The following is a 20,504-nucleotide window of genomic DNA, read 5'->3' as shown; positions in this document are numbered from 1 at the left end:
TGAATGACCAGGTTGGAATGGGGATGGAAGGTGGCAGCAAGTAGTGGGTGAGGGAGACCAAGAAGTGGCATCTGAAAATTTGAGTAGGCCCCAGGGGAGAACTGCCTCTCTTCCATTCTCACCAAATTAGCTCCCCTTTCAGTTCTGTCTGACCCCTGTGTTGGTAGCCCCTCCCTTCCCATCCTGTACCCCCCTCCCTGTCTCTTCTCGTGGTAGCGGGTTAGCGTTTTCAGTGTTCTTAACTCCAATCTGCTTGTTCATTGTACAATGTGCTTCTTTTAAGGCCCCATTTTTGTAACTTGAGTGTGTCATTCATCTGAACAACATCAAAAAATAAAAAATTAAAAACTGTACAGAGAAAAATGTTGCTTGCTCTCCCTTGGTCTCTTCTCTGTCTTGGGAAGGCTGGTGGGGAAATCAGGGTGTTATGGGGTGGGTGAATATGTGCTGGGGAAGGGAGGGCTTTACTTCTACTCAGTGAATGTTCAGAAGTAAAGCCTGAGCAATTTCCCCCACCAATTAGAAAAACAAGTCTCGGAACTTAGAATGAATTCGAATTCCTGAATTTATATCTAATTTCTGCCATTTTATAGATACGTGACCTTCAATATGTGAGCTTCAGTGTTCTTATCTGTAATATGGGGACAATGCGGGCTTGTAAGAACTAAATACACTTAGCACAAGATTGACTTCAATAAATGAGAACTATGAGAAAGGAAACCAGCAAAGTAGTTGCCAGCTTCCATCGGCAGAGGACTAACAAGACCCTTTAAAAACAGCTGACTTGGAAGTTGTCTGGTGCTAGAAGGTACACGCCTGCCTTCTTTTTCAGGACATTAACTCTCAATTCACTCAAATGTTTGTGCTTATCCTAAGTCATTTGGGAGGAACAACTGTTTCACAGGCCAGGCCTTGGGCTGATTCCCCAAGATCTCACCCTTGAAAATCAAAAATGGTGCGAAGTACTGGGTTTTCTCACTGTTGTCAGGTCTGATGCATGCCTGGCACACAGGTGCTGGGATTCTGCAAATTCAATAGTGAGGAACAGGGGGACAAGAGAAAGGAAAAGAGTAGGAGAGGGTTTGATCATTTAGAAAGAAAAAGTATTGCACAGCACCATTTTGGCAAGATAGAAAAAAGCACCTCTTAAGCCAAGTCAGTAGAGATGGAGGAGTAGAATACTGGATGGAGGTTTAGAATAGTACCCCGAGGAAGGTCATCTGTTCCAGCCCCCTGCCTATGGGGTACAGTCAGAAGCATACAAACCCAAATCCTTGTCACCCAGGCCAGCCTGTGACAAGCACAGATGGCAAACCCGAAAGCACTCTGTAGCTGAACTAGGTAGATTGCAGGCAGCCCCGTAAACGTGCCCAACTGCTCCACGTGCCCTCCTCTGCACAGTCACACTTGGGCTTCCTATTGTCAAGAACATATTGTCCCTAGAGGACAACTGTTGTCCCCTTCACAGTGCTGCTTAAGCAGCTTCCATATCCAACTAAAAACAAGCAACACAAGGTTCTTCTTGGGAGTATGCAAGTCACCTGCATCAGAATTGGTATTCAAAATGCAGGTTCCTAGGTCTCACCCAGACAAGCCTGCTGGATCTAAATCTCTGGGTGAATTGCCTAATAGACATTAAGGTTCAAGAAACTTTGCCTGTCCAACTCGAACCCCAGCACCCAACAAGGGTTTGATTAACGCCATCTTTCTTAGGACAGTGATTCCATTGAGGGCCATGGAAATTTCAGTGGGGTGACAGTGAACAGTGACTCTTGTTCATAAACATGTTTGCACACATAAACTTCTCTGGGAGTCGGTCTTCATTTGAGGCTCTAAAAAGGGACTGCAACAGAAGAGGGGTGATCCCGCTATTAGGGCTGCTTCTCTGCTGAAAGCATCTTTATCTTGGGGTCAACCAGAACCCTCAGGTTTTTTTCCTCCATTCCTGTCCTTTGATTCAGCCTCATTTTTATCTGGTTTTGCCAAGATAAATCCTCCAATTGTTCCAAGCATTTATCTCATATGATTTTCTGGGTGGTACGGCTCTTCTTGAAAGGTGGCAGTTTGAGAATGCATCTTTACCTGTGAATTAAGTGGGTCTGGCATGCTGGGCTAAAGTGGCTGGAGTCCCTTCTGCAGGCTATCAGGTTACTGAAAGATGCTCAACACACTCTGGTCAAAAACAACTGCTTAACAGATAACTGTTCATTAGAAGTTGTCAAGATATCAAATAGGTGAGTGGTTTATCTTTTTAAAAAGGATGAAAATAAGCATAAGCCCCAGTGCCCACAGGGCTACAGGACTGCTGAAGGGAGCTGAGAGTAATGGAGACTGAGTGGGCAGCTCTCAGGCCTTCCTTTCCCCTGGTTTCAATACAGCTTCCTTTCACCTCTCATTTCATAAGGTTCCAGTTAAGAATTTTAACAAAGACTGGAGTAATCTTGGGGATGGGGGTATTTTTCTTGGGGTGTAGCTCTTAGAGATAAGACTAGCAAAGTAATCAAGCATTTCCACCAGTCACACGCTCACCATCTCCTTCTTCCACTGCCCTCCCCCAAGTGTGTAAAGCGTATAGGTGATTAAACCAAAGTAAAGTACACTTAAATTCAAGCTCTGCCCTATCTGGGTTGAATGACCTTGGGTAAGTCACCTCACTGCTTTTGAATTCAGCTTCCTTTTCTGCAAAATGTTCTTATCTTCACAGGATCAGTGTGAAGACTTTTCCAAAAAATGTAGGAAAATACTTGAGACAAATTAGACATTCAAATTTCAGTCAGCCACCCCAACCACTAGCCTCTCCACAACAAACACCTGTTGGCTGAGCCAGAGTCCAACTCCAGGTGAGTGTCAGAGCACCTCCCTTGTGAAGCTTCCTACACCCAAAAGCTGTTACTCAAAATCACCAACCCCACAGCTGGGTCTTGTCCCAGAAGCCACCTCCTCTACTGCCCCAGAAATCATGCCTTTCCCAGACCTGCATTTACCCTCAGGGACCCACAGTGAGAAAACCAGATGGACTTGGGGGAGACAGCTCACATCAGGCTAGAGAGCAGAGGGACAGGGTTGGTGAGAACCTGAAAATTTTCCTAAATATTCCTGCCACCAGCAGAAATGGCTTCAGGCTTTTCTGTGGGGCTGTGGGGACCTCTAGTGGCAAGAGAACCATGCTGCCCCTATCACCAGAGTGAAGTCTGGCTCCCTGAGAGCCAGGCCCGTGGGCTCCAGATCCTCCTCTTCAATTCAGCCCATGTTTACTGAACTCCTACTACTTGCCAGGCCCTGCTCAAAACACTGGAATGCCATCATGAAAATTAAGACCCAAGAGCCTGGGTCCCAAATTCCACCACCCAACACAGCCCAGACAGACAGAAGCAGATAAATGTCCAACTCAGTCTTTATTGACTGTTTCATCTTGGGGCCACCAGTGTTAACAGGTGTGTGTGGGGGTGCTCCTTTATGCACATCAAGGACCCTAGAGTGCCCCCCTGAGAAGAGAGAATAAATCCAGTTACAGAACTTACATTGCAGTTGGGAGGGGTGGAAAAGGGGCACAGTATGTACAGAGACTTAAGGGGATGTTGGAGAAGGTTCTTCAGCAACAGGGCAGGATGGTGCTGAAGGGAAATGAAATGAGGCAGGGTCAGCCACTGATCTGGACCCCCTCAGCCTCAGCCAGAGGGTAGATCTCAATGGCCTCTACCAGGGGCAAAGCCTCCACCGCAGTCTCCATCACAGCCAGGCTGACAGCAGCCTCAGCCTCTGCCAGCTGCTGCCGCACAGCCGCCTGATGCTGCTGCTGGTGGGTCTTGCGGTGCTTCCACAGGTTGGAGAAGGAGCGGTAGCTCTTGCCACAGTCGGGGCAGGAGTAGGGCCGTTCGCCAGTGTGAATGCGGCGATGCTCTGCCAGGCGCATGGAGATGGCAAAGGCCTTGCCACACACTTCACAGGCAAACGGCCGCTCACCTGTGTGCAGGCGCCGGTGGTCCTTCAGGTGGGTACTCTGACGGAAGGCCTTGCCACAGTCTGGACATGGGTACGGCCGCTCACCTGTGTGGATGCGCCGGTGTACCTGCAGCGACGTTTCTGTGCTGAATAGCTTCTTGCACTCGCTGCACTCAAGGCCCCGGCGTCGGGCAGGGGCTGCAGGAGCTGCAGGGACCGCGCCTCCAAGGGTTGGTGGGGAGGCAACTGGTGTGCGAGCAGCCCGCGGGGCCCGAGGGGCTGGAGGCTCCTTAGCCAGGACCTCCCCGGGCCCAGCAGCTGCATGGGCTGCCTCGTGTGCCTGCAGCCGAGCAGCTGAGCCCACTTTCTTACCACAGGTGCCACACTCGAAGCGACGCGGGGCCTGGGTGGCAGCAGCTGCACAGCGGTGCTCTCGGAGCCGCAGCGAGGAAGGGAAGGCAGCACCACACGATGAGCAGCGGTGGGGCTGGCGCCCCGCATGGGCCACAAGCTGGTGCACCTCCAGCAGTCGGCGCAGCAAGAAGGAGCGGGGGCACTCGCGACACTTATAGGGGTACTCGCCCGTATGGTGGTAGCGGTGCATAAGCAGGCGGTAGGGGCGGTGAAAGCGCACTCCGCACTCCTGGCAGCGGTAGGGGAAGTGCTGGGCATGCACCAGGCGGTGCTGCCTCAGCGTGGAGCTTTGTGTGAAAGCCTTGCCACAGTCCCCACACCGGTAGGGCCGCTCCCCTGTGTGTGTGAGCCGGTGGCGGGCCAGGTTGGCAGGTGAGTTGAAGGGCTTGGAGCAGTCCGGACAGGGGAAGGGCCGTTCGCCTGTGTGTGTGCGCAGGTGGTTACGCACATGAGACTTCTTCTTGAACATCTTGCCACAAATGCCACACTTATGGCGCCGTTCCAGCCGGTGCACAAAACGCTGGTGCCGGGTCAGCTGCAATGCCTTGCCAAATTCACGGCTGCATAGGAGGCAGCGGTAGGTGCCTGGGGCAGCGGGCCCTGCTGAGCTCTCCTCAGCAGCAGGGGGCTCCGGGGCCTCTGGCTCTCCAGTCTCCGCTGGGGCTGGCTCAGGGATGCCAATGACAGGCTCCTCTGGTGGGACTGGTGTTGTGGGCAGAGGAACACCCCCAACGCCATGGGTACGCCGGTGATAAAGGAACTTAGTGAGGTTGACAAAGGTCTTTCCACATGGACATGAATGAAGAGGATTTGGGGTGTGGGCTCGCCGGTGGGCCAGGAGGAGGGCCTCTGTGCCAAAGGCCAGGCCACAGTCCACACACAGGAAATGAGATTCGCTGCTGTGGTCTCCAAGGTGCTGGTCCAGACTAGAAGGGCTGGGGAAGACACGACTGCACAGGGGGCACTTAAAGACACCCTCCCGATGACTCCGCAGGTGCTGCTGTAGCTGGTGAGGTGAGAGAAAGAGCTGGTCACAGGCTGAGCAAAAGAGCTCCTGGGTGGCTGCCCCAGCTGGCTCTCCACTGTTGTTCCTCCGTGCCTTGCGCCCCCGGCGATCGCGCCCAATGGCTTCACCATTGCGTAGCTCATAACTGTGGTCTGAGGATGGCAGGGGGTCAGGCTGAGACACAGGCACCTCCGCAGGTGATGGGGTCAGAGTCTCCTGCTGCAAGGCAGGCTCCTCAGACTCTGGGGCAGGAGCAGGGAAGTGGGTGGCCTGATGCTCCAGGAAGTCAGCTGGCAGCTGGAAGAGCTGGGAGCACTCAGAACACTTGTAGAGAAGCAGCTCCACCTCAGTAACCACCTCAGTAGTGGTGGCAGCTGCAGAGGGGACAGCTGCCCCTTCCCCACCCTCTTCTGCCTTGCGGTAGGAGTGCTCCACAGCCACACGGGCCTGGCCCACGGGAGGCCCCAGTACAACTGGGGATCCCAGGACAACTGGAGCTGGAGGCTTGGTGGGAGTGGCCCGGAGGTGTGTCTGCCGGTGGTTCAGCCAGAGCTCCTGGCTGGCGAACAGAGCCTTGCAATCCACACACTCATAGTGGATGGTACTGGAGCTCAGGGGAGGCGCCTTGGGTGGTGGCTCAGCTGGCACTGCCTCCTGGGGTGCCATCATCTTCAGGTGCAATTCCTGGTGCTCCAGGAGCTGGCTAGGTGACATGAGCAGCTGCCCGCACTCCAGGCACTGGTACTGGCTCTCCTGCACTACGGTCTGATAGAGGCCTGTGCCAGAAGCTGCCTCTGTGGCCACAGTGACTCCAGGGTCAGCCACACCCACAAGCTCAAAGTGCTGCTGGGGCACATGGGAGTTCTGATGCATGAGCACCTCCTCCAGGGATCCATAGAGCTGGTTGCACTCAGAGCAGACATAGCGGTGCTCTATGTACAGGACCGTCTCCTCTGACTCTTCAGTCATGGTGGTGGCAAGACCCTGGGCTGGGAGAGGTGGGGACAAATCACATCTAAGCCACTGCTTCCTCAGTCCTTCCCAGGGACAATTCTTTCCCTTCCTTTATCATCCCCTACCAAAACTTTAGATCAATTTCTCCCTCTAACTTGTTTCCATATTTTCCACTCCCACCCACCACTAACAATCCTTTCTCTCCTGAACACACAAGAGCATGAAGCACAAAACTTTCCCAGCAGTCCCTTTCAAATGAATCTACCCAAGTCTCACCTCCAAAGCATTGTGCATTCAACTCCACCCATCAGATGCTTGCGAACTGTCCAACCCCTCATTCTCATGCCTCACAGCTGGGCCAAGGCCCCAACACATCACACAGGAATCTGTGTCCTCTCCACTCAAGGCTTCCTTTCACTGACTCCTCTCCTCAGCTGTACACTACCCCATTCCCACCCACAGGAGCCCAGGGGAGTCCTCAAACAGCCCTTAACCACCCGCTTCTCCCAGCCTCCCTCCCCCAGGTTCTCTACCTCTTTTTACACCCAACCACTCAAATTGTCCCAATGCCCTGCCACTTTCAGCACCCTCTCATGGTGCAACCCCCCTCCTTTACACACAGCCCCCGTCACCCACCAACTCTCCCTTTGGTGCCTGGGTTCCTTAAGTCAAAATATCCATTCTCCCAACAAACTTTTCTCACACTGGCCTAACCCAAGTCCACGCCCAGACCTTTTCAACCTTAACCACTTCCCTATGATTCTCAGATCCCCCTCTACAAATCAAGGCCCTCTCCCACAACCCTAAGCCCCTATCCAGAACACCCATTCCCATCTTCACAAAAGCCTAACCCTTTCTTCACACTCAGACCCTTCCTACCACCCTAACTCGCATCTCCAGGGCACCTAGGCACTCTTCACAATCACCTACCTCTTCTGTGCACTGAGACCTCATCTATGATTCTAATTCCCTCTGGGGTATCCAGACCCCCTCTTCATATTTAAACCCATTTTCTTCATAGACAACCACCCAAAACCATTCAGGGATTCCCAGAACCTCTCTTTGCATTTTCTTCTTTGCAAAAATAGACTCCTCCCATCCTGTCCCATTCTAGGGATACCCACACCCCTCTTCATATTAACCTAAGCTCCTCTTCTTTACAAAAAGACCCACCCTTACCCTAACCCATTCCAGGAACACCCAGATCCCCTTCAGATTATTAAATTAATCTTTCTTTCTTTGCAATAAGATGCCCTTCCTCCCACCCTAACCCATTCTAGGGATGCCCAGACACCCTTCCTCATAACAACCTAAACTCCTCTTATTCCAGAAAAGACCCAACCCCACCCTAACCCATTCCAGGGATGATCACATCCCCTCTTCATATCAAAATTCCTCCTTTTTGCAAAAAGACCCTGCATATACGCTAACCCAATTCAGGGATATCCAGACTACCCTTCACAATGGCTTAAACTCCTTTCAGATATACCCCCCAGACTGCCCAAATCTATTTAATGCCCAAACCTTCTCTTCTTATGCAGATCCCCTCCCCGTCCCCCCAGATAGCCAGATCTTTCTTCCTCACACCCAGGCCCCTCTCACCAGCCTATTACCCTGGGGATACCCAGATCTTCCCTCCCTCCTTAACACATAGATCTCCCTCACTACCCTAACCCCCTCCAGAAAAATACCCAATTCCCAATCTTCACCTTGACCCAATTCCCTGTACTTTTCAGAAAGACTATCTTCACTCAAGCTATTCTAGAGACATCTGTTTCACATAGCATTCCCCTTCTTTCCAGAGACCCCGCTCAACCCATTCCAAGGATACCCAATGCCCCCACACTCTGCTTTAACACCTCTTCACATTAACGTAACCCCATTCTTCACACCTGGACCTCTACTTCTCACTCAGCTCTAAATCTCCCTTCTAGGCACATCCATTTCCTGATTATCTTTTCACACCAAGACCTCTCACTGGCCGAACTCTTCAGGCATAACTAGATTTTCGCTTTAACTTAATCATCTCTGTTCTCACGGCCTAAACCCCTCCCTGGGCACCCAACTGCCCTCTAACCGTCCACCCTCCTTCGGTTCTGGACTGTCCCACCGCCAAGCTCTTTGCTGAGATACTCCCTGGAGCCTTGGAGACCCTCCCCAGGACAGCTCTAACGCCTCCTTCGCAGCCAGGTTCCTGCCAGCCCGCAGCCCGAGCCCCGTCCCTCCTCACTCAGCCCTTCCCACAACTCTAGCCCTCTTCCCACCCGCCGCCCCAGCCCAGCGCCTGCCCGGCCCCCCGCGCGCCCCGCGGGCCGTTGGCACCGCTCCGCCCTCACCTCTAGGCGCGCGCCCCCCTCCGGCCCTCACTACGCAGGCGAGGTGGCGACAGGAGGCCGCGGGGGACAGTGAGGGGAGCCCGGCCGGCCCTTCGCGCGCCCGTCCGCACTTACCCGCCTCCACTGTCTCACACGCCCCGGGCCCAGGCCCGGGCCGCCGCTCCCCTCGTGCGGCCACCCTAACGCTGCGCCCTCTCTAGCTCTCGCCGTCTCCTCTCGCCTGCTCCTCAGCCTCGCTCTCGCCCCCAATCGCCCTCAGCAACGCCCCTCCCACCTTCCTCCTCGGCCGCCGCGTGGATGGCGAAATGAGCCCAATCATCGTCCGTCTGGCCCCTGACGTTTGGCCAATCGACGCTCACGTCTCAGAGCCCTGGGCCAATAGTATGGGGCGCTGAGATCCTCTGCGGAGCCCAACCAATCCTCTAACGACGTTCCCGCGCCGGCCGGTCCCCGGGTTGATGGTGCCCGCCCCATTACGCCCCCTGAAGGATGCTCCTCCTCCACCTCCTCATCGATTTCGCTTGACGGCTCAAGAGGGGAGGGCAGCGCGATGACGTCAGACGGCGGAGCGATGCTTCGGGCGCCATCTTGGGGGCGCCGGGCGGGATGCGCGTCGGAGTCGGGGGCGAAAATGGGGGAAATTGAGGCTCGCGACACTCGGAGGTCAGGGGCGGGGGAATTGAGCCGCAGGAACCCCAGAGGAGCAAAAGGAGAGAGTGAATCAGCAGTCAGCGCAAAGGGGAGAGGGGAAAGTGTAGCACCAATTGCATGGAAAGAGAAAAAGGGTAAATCAAGGCTCAGACTTTCTTCGTTAGAAAGAAAGGAATAAAGGCAGCAAGAAGGAAAGGAAGAAAAACCGAGGAATTCTTGAGGGAGGGGGGAGAAGAAATGTCGGAGGAAGAGCAGGGGAGAGGGAGTCTGAGGGAATAAGGAAAACCTGAAGGATAAGAGAGGAAATGGGAAATTGAGGGAGAAAAAGTAAAAGCGGGACTGACAGTTTCATTTGAAGAAACAGGGAGTGTAAGGGAGTGGATGCCTTGAAAGACAAACAGGATGAGAACCTGAAGGAAGTGACCGTGTAACGGTTGGACTATATTCTTCCTTCCAGGGTGCCTTCTTTCCAGGCTGCTGCCCCCGCAGCTCAGGAAAGGTGGAGTCCCTATGTGTTCACCCTCATCTCCCCTTCTGGCCTTCAGGGCCTTGGGAGCAAGTTGTCCCAGCACTGTTATTTCCAGAGCTACTTCCCAGGGACAGGAGAGCTGCAAGAGATTCGCTTGTTTTAACTTTACCCCCACCCCTTTTCTTAAATGAATAAACTGAGTCTAGAGGAATTAGTCATTTACCTTCCACCTAGGTCTGACTCTTCAGCCATTGTCTTTGCTGTGTCCTTCAGTTGGATTCTAACTGGATGTCCTAACTTTCGGCTAGATTAAACTCCTTTAACACCAGTCCCATGTAATCACATCGGGCTGCCTGGATTGGAATCCTGGCCCTTCCACTTCCTAGCTGTTGTCTTGGACAAGTCAACAAGACTGTGCCTTAGTTTCTTCATCTGCAGAATAACAGCCCCTGTATGGTTGTGAGGTACAGAGAAAAAGCTATGTAAGAGTTGTTTTTATTAGAATCTCTGGGAGCCGAGTAATAATAGCTAATGTGTCCTAAGTGTGTTATGACTTGCTAAGTGTTATACTCAGTGCTTTACATGAATTATTCAGTTTAATCCTCCCAGTAACCCTATGAGGGAGGAACAATTGCTCTCACTTTGCAAAGAAACTGAGGGTCACAGAAATTAAGTTTCTTGTCCATTGTTAGGAAGAGACAGCGCCCGGATTCCAACCCATGACTCCAAGGTCTATACTTTTGTCTCCCAGGCTCTACTGCCTGGCAGATGGGATGTCCAGAGTGGATGAATACAAGAAGTGGAGGAAAGAAGTTGGTGATAATCAGTGAGCTCTAAAGCTGGTAATCTGAGTTTGCCCTCAGGGTGAGGCCACCTGGGGCAGGAGCCAGAGAACCTGGAGGCTAGACTCTGAGGCTTCCTTTCCCCACTTGAAAATGGAAGTGTCCAGGTTGACTTGTCAGGTCTCTTTCTGCTGTGACCTTCTGCTTGGACTTCCCAGTTTTCCTGGATGGACTAGGTCCCTTCACTTGAGATGATACAGGACTAAGCTGAGGCCTGCTTCCGTTTTTCTGGAGATGGTGACACAGGGCTAGGACTTCCGGGACAGATTCAATTTTGAGAGGCTAGGCGTTCTATGCTGGGGTCCCTGCATAAGCAAAGGCCTAGAGGCCAGGTCTATCTGGAGCTGAGAATGGGCATTGGGGGCCCCCAGTAGGTGAGGAGGTGCAGGCAAAGTTGGTCATCCTTCAGGGTCAGATGTATTTTGGGGATCCCCCACATGCCAGCTGCAGAGGGCCTCCGATACCAGGCTGGTGTGAGGGTTGCCACATGCCATGTGTGTGTGTGCACGCGCGAGGCTTGTGGTCACGTGTGCTGGGGGCTGCACGTGAGTGTCAGTGTCTCCCCATCACGAACATTGGGGGTGGTGGTGAGTCACAGACTCAGCCTTCAATGCCAACTGTCATGTTCTTTCCCCCCAAATTTCACCCCCCCCCACTTAACTGCACCACCCACCCCCACTCCAAGATCTGTGTCTCTGCTTGTTTCTTCCATGCCCCTCCTGCCCTGCTCAGCTCCAAGAGGGAGGGAGTCTCCCCTCTTCTTCTGGCTCTGCCCTCCAGCTCCCTGCCCTTTCCCACTGTCTCTATGCTTGGGTGACTCTTCTCCCCACCCACTATCTCCGTGGGTCCCCATGATTTCTCTCTGCATTATGGAGAATTCTAATACTCACCACCCATCCCTTCACCTCCACAGGAGCTATTTCTGTTTCGGGGGGGGGTTCTCCCTTTTCTCCATGGGCCAGCTGCTCCTGCCTCAGTAGGCTTTTTGTGTCCACATTCTGCCTTTGTGGTTTTCCTGGTGTTTGGGCGTCTCCCTCCATTTCTGTGACCTTCTCTCACTTTCCTTGGCCCTCCTTCCTGTCTCTGTGATGTGCATCCTTGGTCCAGTTTCTGTGGGCCTCTCCTCCTGTCCGTGGTCTTCTCTCACCACGGACCACTCCCCATTTCTCTTCCCCTGGGCCTCTCTCCATCTTCCTGGGGAGCTGAGTTCACAAGCTGCCCCCTCTTCCTATCTTCATTGTGTGTGGGGGGAGGGGGTGCTGTCTAGGTTCACAAGCTGTTCTTGTCTCCTAGGTCCTCAGCTTGTCTCTGTGGTCTACTCCCTTGTCTTGATGGCCCTTTTTTTTTTTTTGTCTGGGCTTTTCCCTGTCCTTGTCCTTGTGGAGTTTGTGGACCTTGGTCCACCTCTGTGGCTCTTGATGGCTGTCTTGCTGCTTCTCTGCATTTTTCTTCATCTCTAGGGCCCTTTCCCCCCACCTCCATGGCCTTCTCCCCAAGTCTCCCTGCCTGTTGTCTCCGTGGGCTCCTGTGCCCAAGGGCTGCCTGGGCAGGGCGGTGGCATGGTGTGGTGGAGGGGGCGGCCCAGGGGTGGGCCCTCCATCCTATGCAGCGCCTTCCCCTCATCAGCATTCTCCTTGCGGGGGGGGGGGGGGCCCTAGCCTGGACCAATACAGGCTCCCCCTCCCCCAACTCCCCTCCCTTCGGTCTCTCTCTCCCTGCCTCCCTCCCTTCCTCCTGCCCGCCCTCCTCCCTGTCTCCCTCCCTCCCTCCCTCATCTCTCTCCCCCCGCCCCCCTGCGCTCCAGGACCCAGCGCGGGCGGCAGGCGGGCGGGCGGACAGGCAGGCGGCGGCCTCGGAGGGGAGAAGTGGCGGTGGCGGTGGCGGTGGCGGCGGTAGCAGTGGCGGCCAGCAGCAGGGAGGCAGGCCCAGCTGGGAACCCGGAGCCGGTGGCTGCTCCTCACAGGGGACCAGGAGTCCGTGGCCAGGCCCTCCCGCCGAGGCCCTGCACTGGGCGCCTCCGGGACACCCCACCCTCCTTCGCCTTCCTCTTCCACCTGCTCCTCTTCATCCTTCCCTCTCTCCTCCTGTCCCTCCTCCCCATCTCTCCACCTCTCCTGCCCCTTCGTTGGCTCTCCGGGTCTCCCAGCACCCTATCGTCCCCAGCCCCTCCACTCCTCAGCCTCTCCCCGCCCCCAGCATGCTTTCCCGTGGGGGCTGAGGGCTTGAGGACTCCAGGCCCTAGCCTCCTCCAGGGCAGGGCCGGGGCTCCAGGGGGGAGGGGGGAAGGGGTGGCCCCCTCCCCCCCACCAAGCCCTCCCCTCCCCCACTTCTCCTGATGGCCGGCTTCCTTGTCTCCACCCAGTCCTCGCCCCCAGAGGCCCCCCCAGGCCGGCCCGGCTAGGGGAGGGGGTGGGGGCCCTTGCCTGGGCCGGCTTCCCCCTCCCCCGGCTCTGCCTGTGCCCCCTCCCTTGCGTTTTCACCTTCCTCCCTCCTTTCCTCCCTCCTTCTCCTCCATTTGCTCCTTCCCCCTCTCTTCTCTCCCCTTCCCTCCTCCATTTTCTCCTTTCCCCTTTTTCCCCTCCCCGGCCCACCCTCTCCTCTTCCACCTGTCCTTCCTCACTGTTCCCGGGGAGCCCCTGTTTTGGATTAGTTGGGGGCCATTACGGGAGGCGGGGGAGGGGGCCCTGTGGACTGCCCTCTCCCCCCGCCCCAGCCACACCACCCAGTGCCAGAGCATCTCCTCGTTGTCGTTCCTCGGGCCTCGAGGGAGCCCAGCCCTCCGTCCCACCAGGATCCGTGAGTGTCTGCAGGGCTGGGGTTGGGCTGGGGCCGGGACTGGGTCCTGGAAGGCTAGGCTCACTGCTGCCTGCAGGGCCCCCACATTCCCCTGCTCCCCGGACCAGACCGGCAAATACCCTCCCCCACCAGGGGCCTGCCCTGCACCCTCCACCTCCCAGCCTCAGTTCACCTCGGCCTTTCTCACCCCTTCTGGGTACACAGCTCAGCCTTGCTCTTCAGCCTTGCTCCTGGGTCTTGAGGGTCTGACTGGCTCTTACTTGCCGTCTCACTCCTTCTCCAGGACTCCTGACAGGTCTCCGCCCCTGCTTGCTCCAGCCTCAGTCCCGAGGTGACCGGCTCTGATCTCTCACTCTGTTTCAGTCTCTTCTTTCCTCGGAGCCTCATCCTCTTTGCCTGCCATGGGCCCATCCCCATCCCATCTGGTCTTGATCTCCTGGAAATGTCTTTCCATTTTTGAATCTCCATTTCACGTGTCTCTTAGGCTTCTCTCTGATTCTGTCCAACTTCTTTCTCTTTGCTGTTAACCCAACCCTTTCTTGGTGTGTCTCCGTTGATCTCTCTCCCTCTCCTCCTCCTCTCTCTCTCTCAAAACTCCCCTGTCTCTCCTCCCTCTCTCTTTGGGAGGATCCCCCGCCAGGTCTAGCCCTCTGTCCACTGCTTTGCCTGTGCCTCTGCTCACCTATCTGTCTCCCTCTTGAACTCTGGGATTGGAGGCCATCTTCATCCTCTTACTTTCCTGCTTTTCTCCTCTAGATCCACTCTGAGTTCTGTCTCCTCCATTCCTCACTCCTTAGCCGCTGCCCCCCTCCATGGTCCACTTTGTCTTTTCCTTGGTGGTCTTGCCCCTCCCCTTCTCTCTTCCCACCTCTGTGTTCCCCTACTTGGCCGTTTGGTTCCCATTCCTTCCCTCGCTTTGGGGCTTGCAGGCTCTAGAATTAACCCCTCTTCCAAGGCATTCTGTGTGGATGTACCTCTTGTGGACTTGTGGCCCTGATGCAGGTGCTTGTCCTATCCCTGCCCGTGCCCTCTGGGTCACTCACCCTTCCTACTGCCTCAGTTTCCCTCCCTCACTCTTGCCCCTCCTCTCCCCTTGCCTGTGAGTCCCTCTCCATCTCATGTCTGTCCCACTTGCCCCTTCTCCTGTAGTCTGCTGTGTGGCTCTCTCATACTTTTTCTCTGCCTCTCTCTTTCTGACTAGCCCTCTTCTTTTCAGAGTTTTGCTATTTCTCTCCTCCCCACAGTTCTTGTGCCTGTTAACTTTTTTGCCCTTTCGCTCACCCCATTTGCCCTCTGGCCTTTGCCTTCCCTCTCCCTTGCCTACTTGTCTCTCTTATTCCCCTGGCAGTGCCCCTTGCGCTCGCTTGGTTGCTGTGTTTCCACCTATATCTGGCTTTGCCTAAGTCTCTGGGCCTGTGGGGCTCAGGCCTGATTCTCTGCCCCTCCTGTCTCATGCTCCCCATCTTGTCTCTGTCCCCTTTGTGTCTCCCTTCTAGGTGATGTCTGTGTGTCCCTTTCTCTTATAGCCTCAGTCACTTCCTCTTGGTCTATCTGTCTGTCTTTCTGGGCCTTCCTGTGCCTCTGTGTCCATCTGCTGCCCCCAGCCCTGTCCCTGTACTCTCTCTAACGGCTCCCACCTGTGTCTGCCACCTGTGGGGTGCTGCCCTGCCAGCCCCTGTCTCTTCCTCAGTCTTTCTGTCCTCTAGTCTCTGCTCCGTGATTTGCCCCTAGAAGCCCCTGGTGTCTCAGGATGACCCCGTCACCCCTGCCTCTTTCCTAGCCCTGCCCTCCTCATCCCTCTGGGAGGTCTCCTTTTGGGCTCTCTGTTTTCCTTGCTCCTCCACCCTTGAAAAGCCTTCACCTCAGATCCAAATTACAGTCCACAGCCTACAGGCTGTCCAGCATGCCCTCCCACCCCCAGCCTGTCTTTCCCAGAGATCCCAAGAGAAAGGGACTTGCTCAAGGTCATGTGGGAGTCAGAGGTAGAGCAGGGACTGATGGGGTCTCCTGCCGTCCAGGCCACAAGGGACATTCTGAAGTGTTGCATTATACCTCTGCCTCCACTAGCAGGTTTCATTCTGCCATCTCACCAGCTTAAGCCCTCCTTCTGTGGGGATGAGTCGGGTGTGGAAAGACCCCCAAGCTCACCTCATAGCACTCCAGGCCTTTCAGTAACCCTCTCCCATGGAAACCCAAGTGTCCCTTCCTTTGGGCATGGCTCTTGGCCTGGGGGAGCTGTGCATCTGAACAATCTCATCCCTGCCCAGTGGTGACCCTGCAGAAAGCTGGGAGGTAGGGAGCAGCTGTGGAGAGCAGAGACTCACTGTCTCCCCCAACCTTCAGCTCCCTACAGCAGGGTCGGGGGCTGCAGTTTGCAATTTGGCACCTGCTTCAGCAGACAGTGCACTCCGGGCTTTGCTCACTCTTCCCTTCCCGCTCTCTCTGGTGGCATCTCAAGTGGGTTTGTGTCTTCTCTTCATCCTTTCTTCCTGTTCTGTTCTGTGTCCCTCTTGTGGCTTGATTTCCTCGTCTTCTGCCTGCCTGCTCTTCCTCTCCCTGCTCTGCCCTTTCTCTCTCCATTGCCTATCTTTTTATCTCTTCCCTTTTTCTCCTACTCTATCCTTATCTCCCTATCACTCTCCTTCTCTGTTTTCTTATCATTTTTCTAACCCCTTATTTTTTGGCCAATTTTCCCTTTCTCCTTTTCTGAGTCTCTTGATATCCCTCCCACCCCCAGGCTCTCTTCCTCGTTCTGTCTCTCTTTTTTCCCTCTTCTCTCTCTTTGCTCTTCTTTGTTTTTTAGCCTCTTAGGCACTTTGGGTCTCTGTCCATCTGTCTCCACCTGTGTGTCTCCATGTGTCTTTCTCTTCCCAAGTTTCCTAACTCCTGGATACTCTCCCCTCCAGACCCCAGATGTCTAGGCTTTTTTCCCTGTGGGATTGTGGGAACCAGGGACGTCAGGAAAGTGGCAAGTGAGGCCTGGGATGGGGTTGCCTAGCAACCACTGCATCCTCTCCAGCCGGTTTCTGTTGCCTAGTAACAGCTGCCTGCCCAGAGACAGGGGCGGGAGTGGGTTGGGGGTGGCACTTCCTGGTTTCCTATTAGGGTGGAGATGGTCCAGGGAATTCACTCTTACCTGAAATCCTTATCATGCCTCCCTCCTGTTTTGGTAGCTGTGAACATCCTCTAGCAGTGCTTCTCCCACTCAGCGCCTGAGTGCTGTGAGCTTCTCCCTGCTAGGGCTTCTCTGAGTCCGGGCTTCCCCCCAGCAATGCCCTCAGTATTGTCAGCTTCTAATGAGGGCAGGGCTCTTCAGAGTTCACCAACAATGTTCCAGGCTCTGTGGTCACTATCCAGCAGTGCACAAAAGGGCCTTAGAGGCCCCCATATCAGCAGTCTCCCCATGGATTGGGGTCTCCTTGCAGGTGGCGAGTGGGGGCCGCGGCAGCTGCGTCCCCATGAGGAGGGGAGGAAGATGCCGGCTGAGCTGCTGCTGCTGCTGATTGTTGCCTTCGCTAGCCCCAGCTGCCAGGTGCTCTCATCACTGCGCATGGGTGAGGCCCTACAGCCCCTGCCCTTGCCTCCTCACAGACTCTCCTATTGGGCCCCACGGCTCTTCTTTGGGCATGCCAGTTCTTCAAGACCCAGAGATCTGGGCTTCAGCCCAGCAGCCCCCAGCTTCTTCCTCCCCCTGGACTCAGGAGTCCAGATCCCAGCCCTCTCCAACCTCAGATCCAGGAGTCTAGACCCCTGGTCCCCATCTCCAGCCCTACCTCAGAGCCAGGGAGTCCCGGAGCCCAGCCCTTTCTCCCTCAGGACCCAGGAGTATGGTCCCCAACCCCTGTATCCCCTCAGCTGCCATCCTGGATGACCAGACAGTGTGTGGCCGTGGTGAACGGCTGGCCCTAGCCCTGGCCCGGGAGCAGATCAATGGGATCATCGAGGTCCCAGCCAAGGCTCGCGTGGAAGTAGACATCTTTGAACTGCAGCGGGACAGCCAGTACGAGACCACGGACACCAGTGAGCAGGGCCACAGGGGGCGTGGGGTGAGGTCGGGCAGGGTGGTGGCCCTTAACCCATCCCTCAGCCCTGGCCACCTCAGTTTGCCTTGCTCTCTTCTAGCTCCATCTGCCCCTTCCTTCATGTCTGCACTGCCTTCTCCTTCCTAGAGATGGTGCTGATGGGCGTGGGGCGGTGGGGAGGGCACCAGCCCTGGTGCTGGCCTGAAGGAGCTGATGGCCTCATCTGAAAGATAAGCTTCATAGCTGGCTGGGGACTCTTAGCCCCCAGAGCTGAGTAATGAGAGGCCTAGGCAGTGAGCCAGGGCGCTCAGGGGCAGGGACAGTGAAGTTGTTCTAGAGGAGGCTACACTGAAGCTGAGCTCTGAAAGATGAGTAGGATATGGAAAGAGAGGTGTTGCTCAAGGTATGCCCTGTGGAACAAGACCAGCTGGATAGTCAGGGTGCATGAGTATTTGTTGAATACTCACGGACTGAGCAAATGTTAATAGGGGTCCCTATTAACAGACGTGCTGGGGTCTTAGACCATGGGGAGATGCTGCCTTCAAACATGTTTTAGACAGATTTCTTTCCTGCAGACCTTATCGGAGCCTTTTTCATGTTCATATGTGTTTCAGATCACTGAGAGGGAAGATAGGGTACAATATTTCCTGGACTTTTTTGATTGGTGTAGCACAGAACACAAATTGAGAGACTGGGATGGAGGGTGAGGAGACAGATGGTGTTCCAGGCATGTGCCTGTAGTCTGGAGCTGGGGTGGAGGGGAGAGCTGAGTATTTGGAGCCAAGGAATAGGGTGTGGGGTTGTACCCATCCTGACCACGTGGACTCAGGACATGTTATGGGGGATCGTGAGAGTCTTATAGACGAGAGTATGACTGGGTGGTGGGAGATGAGGCTGGGCAGATTGTCAGGGGATCGAGGAGGCCTTCAGGTCAGGCTGAAAGATGCTACCTTCACCTGCAGGCAGTGGGGAGTCATTGATGGGTTTGGGGCAGGAGCTGGTGACAATGGAATCTAGAGGCTAGATTTGGATGGCTGGAGAGATGGCTGGTGCATGCCTAAGTTGAGAAATCTAAAGTAGGGCAGGAGAGGAGAGGTCAAAGAGAAGAGGACGAATAGGAGAAGATTTGACAAAAAAGAGATAAGGCTTGGTTACTAATTGGCTATTAGAAGAAAGATCGAAGGCAAAGACCATTTCCAGATATTTGGTGTGTGAATCGGTGGGGCCCTCACCAACATGGAAGGCATGGAAGGAGCAAGTTTGGAGGAAGATGAGATGTTTAGTTCCAGTGCTTTTAGTTGGATGGCAGAAACCCAACTCAGATTGCCCTAAGGGAAAAAGAAAAGTTATCGGTTCATGTCACTAAAAGGCCTAAGGATTAATTTCAGGCATGGTTGAATCTAGGTAGTCAAATGCTATTGTAGGATTGTTTCAGGCATAGCTTGATAAAGGCATTCAAGTGATGTTCCAGGAATCTACTCTGTCTTTATCTCTGAGTCCTGATTTCCTCCAAGTTGGCTTCATTTTTAGGAGTGCACTCCCCAGCAGGTGGCAAGATGGCCTCAAATGCTCAAAACTTACATCTCACCAGTTTAGCAAACTCAGTAATAATTTTAGCAGAAGACCTGGGGAAGGCTCTCAATGGCCTAGTTTGAGCCTGTCCCCATCTCTGAAGTGATTACTGTGACCAGGACAATGTGGTTCTGTGATCCTGGGTCAGGTGTCAATCAATCCTGGGAACCATGTCATGTGGTTCCCTGAGGAAAAGTTAGGGTTCTGTCATAGGAATGGGCAACCTGCCCACAAAAGCTTCCACCTCCCTGTCTTGAGACTCACACACATTTTAATTAAGGAGAAAGAAGGTGGAAGAAAGAGGAGCAAGTAAATGCAACAGAAGAAGGGTGTTTGGGGTGTATAGTTTGGAGGGGACCTCAACTGTGAGTTCAGGGTAGATGGGGTGTTAGATGCACCCTAGGTTGTGCTGTGGTTAAAAAGGTTGAGAAAGATGAAGGCTGAGAAACCAAGCACTGGGTCTGCAGCCAGAAGGACGCCCTGGTGTTTTACTCTTTGTCTCTTCCTTTGTTTCTCTCTTGGTCTCACCTGGCTTTCTGTTGCCATTTCTTCCCATCTCCCCCTGTCTTGTGCCCCCTTCTTTTGTCCCCTATGGTGGGCCGGGTCAGGGATCATCAGGGATCGGGCCTCGGGGCTCCTGCATGGTGGAGGAGGATCAGGCAGCTCAGTGCGGAGGGTCGGGTTCTCTCCTGGGCCAGGGCAGTTCCCTGAAGGGTGGGGCCAGAGAGGAGGAAGAGGGTCCCTGAATCTGCGTCTCTTCTCACCCTTGACAGTGTGTCAGATCCTGCCCAAGGGGGTCGTGTCTGTCCTGGGACCATCCTCCAGCCCTGCATCTGCCTCCACCGTGAGCCATATCTGTGGGGAGAAGGAGGTGAGGCGGGAGCATGGGGTGGGGTGGGGGTGGGTCCTGGAGGTAAGGACCGGGGAGAAGGAGCAAGATGGAAGCAAAGATCCTTCTCTGTTCAGATCCCTCACATCAAGGTGGGTCCTGAGGAGACACCCCGCCTTCAATATCTTCGCTTCGCGTCTGTCAGCCTGTACCCCAGTAATGAGGACGTCAGCCTGGCAGTCTCCCGAATCCTCAAGTCCTTCAACTACCCCTCGGCCAGCCTCATCTGCGCCAAGGCCGAGTGTGAGGAAGAAGTGGATATTTTGTTTTCTATTCCCGCAAACTCCCCTTCCCAAGGGATCTAGTCTCCCACAGTCATTAGTTGGTGCCCCCTAGTTGTAACGCCTGGGGGACCCAGACACAGGCTCTCCTAGTCCCCACCATCCCTTCCCCCTCAGGAACCCAGACCTCTGCTTCCACAGACCCCCTCTCCCTGCCAAAGAGACCATTTAGTCAGCAGATAGTGACTAAGTACCTGCTAGGTCCCAGTGGTTTAGCAGTGAACAACGCTAGGTGTGGTCCCTGACTTCACGGAGCTCTGGGACAGTGGAGGACATGATGGTTGAGCAGTTGTGATACAGTGTGATCCGTGCTCTCAGGAGTTGCATGGG

General features: G+C 54.7%; 2 protein-coding genes across 7 annotated transcripts in view; one reads left to right on the top strand and one right to left on the bottom strand.

Moving 5' to 3' along the window:
• Nucleotides 1-3,376: 3,376 nt before the first annotated feature.
• Nucleotides 3,377-8,933, bottom strand: ZNF574 (zinc finger protein 574). Of its 2 annotated transcripts, none has more exons than XM_032485925.1 (2): nucleotides 8,653-8,933; nucleotides 3,377-6,351 (listed from the first exon to the last, which is right to left on the bottom strand). In XM_032485925.1, the coding sequence occupies exon 2, from the start codon at nucleotides 6,329-6,331 to the stop codon at nucleotides 3,641-3,643; it is 2,691 nt and encodes an 896-aa protein (XP_032341816.1). In that variant the 5' UTR covers nucleotides 6,332-6,351; nucleotides 8,653-8,933; the 3' UTR covers nucleotides 3,377-3,640. The 2 variants fall into 2 exon arrangements, with proteins under 2 accessions (XP_032341816.1, XP_032341815.1); XM_032485924.1 differs by having other exon boundaries at nucleotides 8,767-8,933.
• Nucleotides 8,934-9,239: 306 nt separating this feature from the next.
• GRIK5 (glutamate ionotropic receptor kainate type subunit 5) overlaps nucleotides 9,240-20,504 on the top strand; it is a 51,439-nt gene continuing 40,174 nt past the window's right edge. For 2 of the 5 annotated variants that reach the window (XM_032485921.1, XM_032485922.1), the window contains exons 1-5: nucleotides 9,246-13,410; nucleotides 16,836-16,964; nucleotides 17,266-17,430; nucleotides 19,778-19,875; nucleotides 19,971-20,136. In XM_032485921.1, the coding sequence (XP_032341812.1) occupies nucleotides 16,886-16,964; nucleotides 17,266-17,430; nucleotides 19,778-19,875; nucleotides 19,971-20,136 (508 nt within the window). In that variant the 5' untranslated portion in view covers nucleotides 9,246-13,410; nucleotides 16,836-16,885. Of the gene's footprint in view, nucleotides 13,411-16,835; nucleotides 16,965-17,265; nucleotides 17,431-19,777; nucleotides 19,876-19,970; nucleotides 20,137-20,504 lie in introns of all 5 variants that reach the window. The other 3 variants (XM_032485920.1, XM_032485919.1, XM_032485923.1) reach the window with 3 other exon arrangements.

Source organism: Camelus ferus, chromosome 9, assembly GCF_009834535.1.
Source record: "Camelus ferus isolate YT-003-E chromosome 9, BCGSAC_Cfer_1.0, whole genome shotgun sequence".
In the NCBI taxonomy this organism is placed as follows: domain Eukaryota; kingdom Metazoa; phylum Chordata; class Mammalia; order Artiodactyla; family Camelidae; genus Camelus; species Camelus ferus.
Note: the sequence above shows the minus strand (reverse complement) of the source record. Positions and strands in the feature narration are given on the sequence as shown.

Excerpts from the sequence above, each read along its gene's own strand:
- ZNF574 (XM_032485925.1), bottom strand. The coding sequence starts at position 6,331 with ATGACTGAAGAGTCAGAGGAGACGGTCCTGTACATAGAGCACCGCTAT.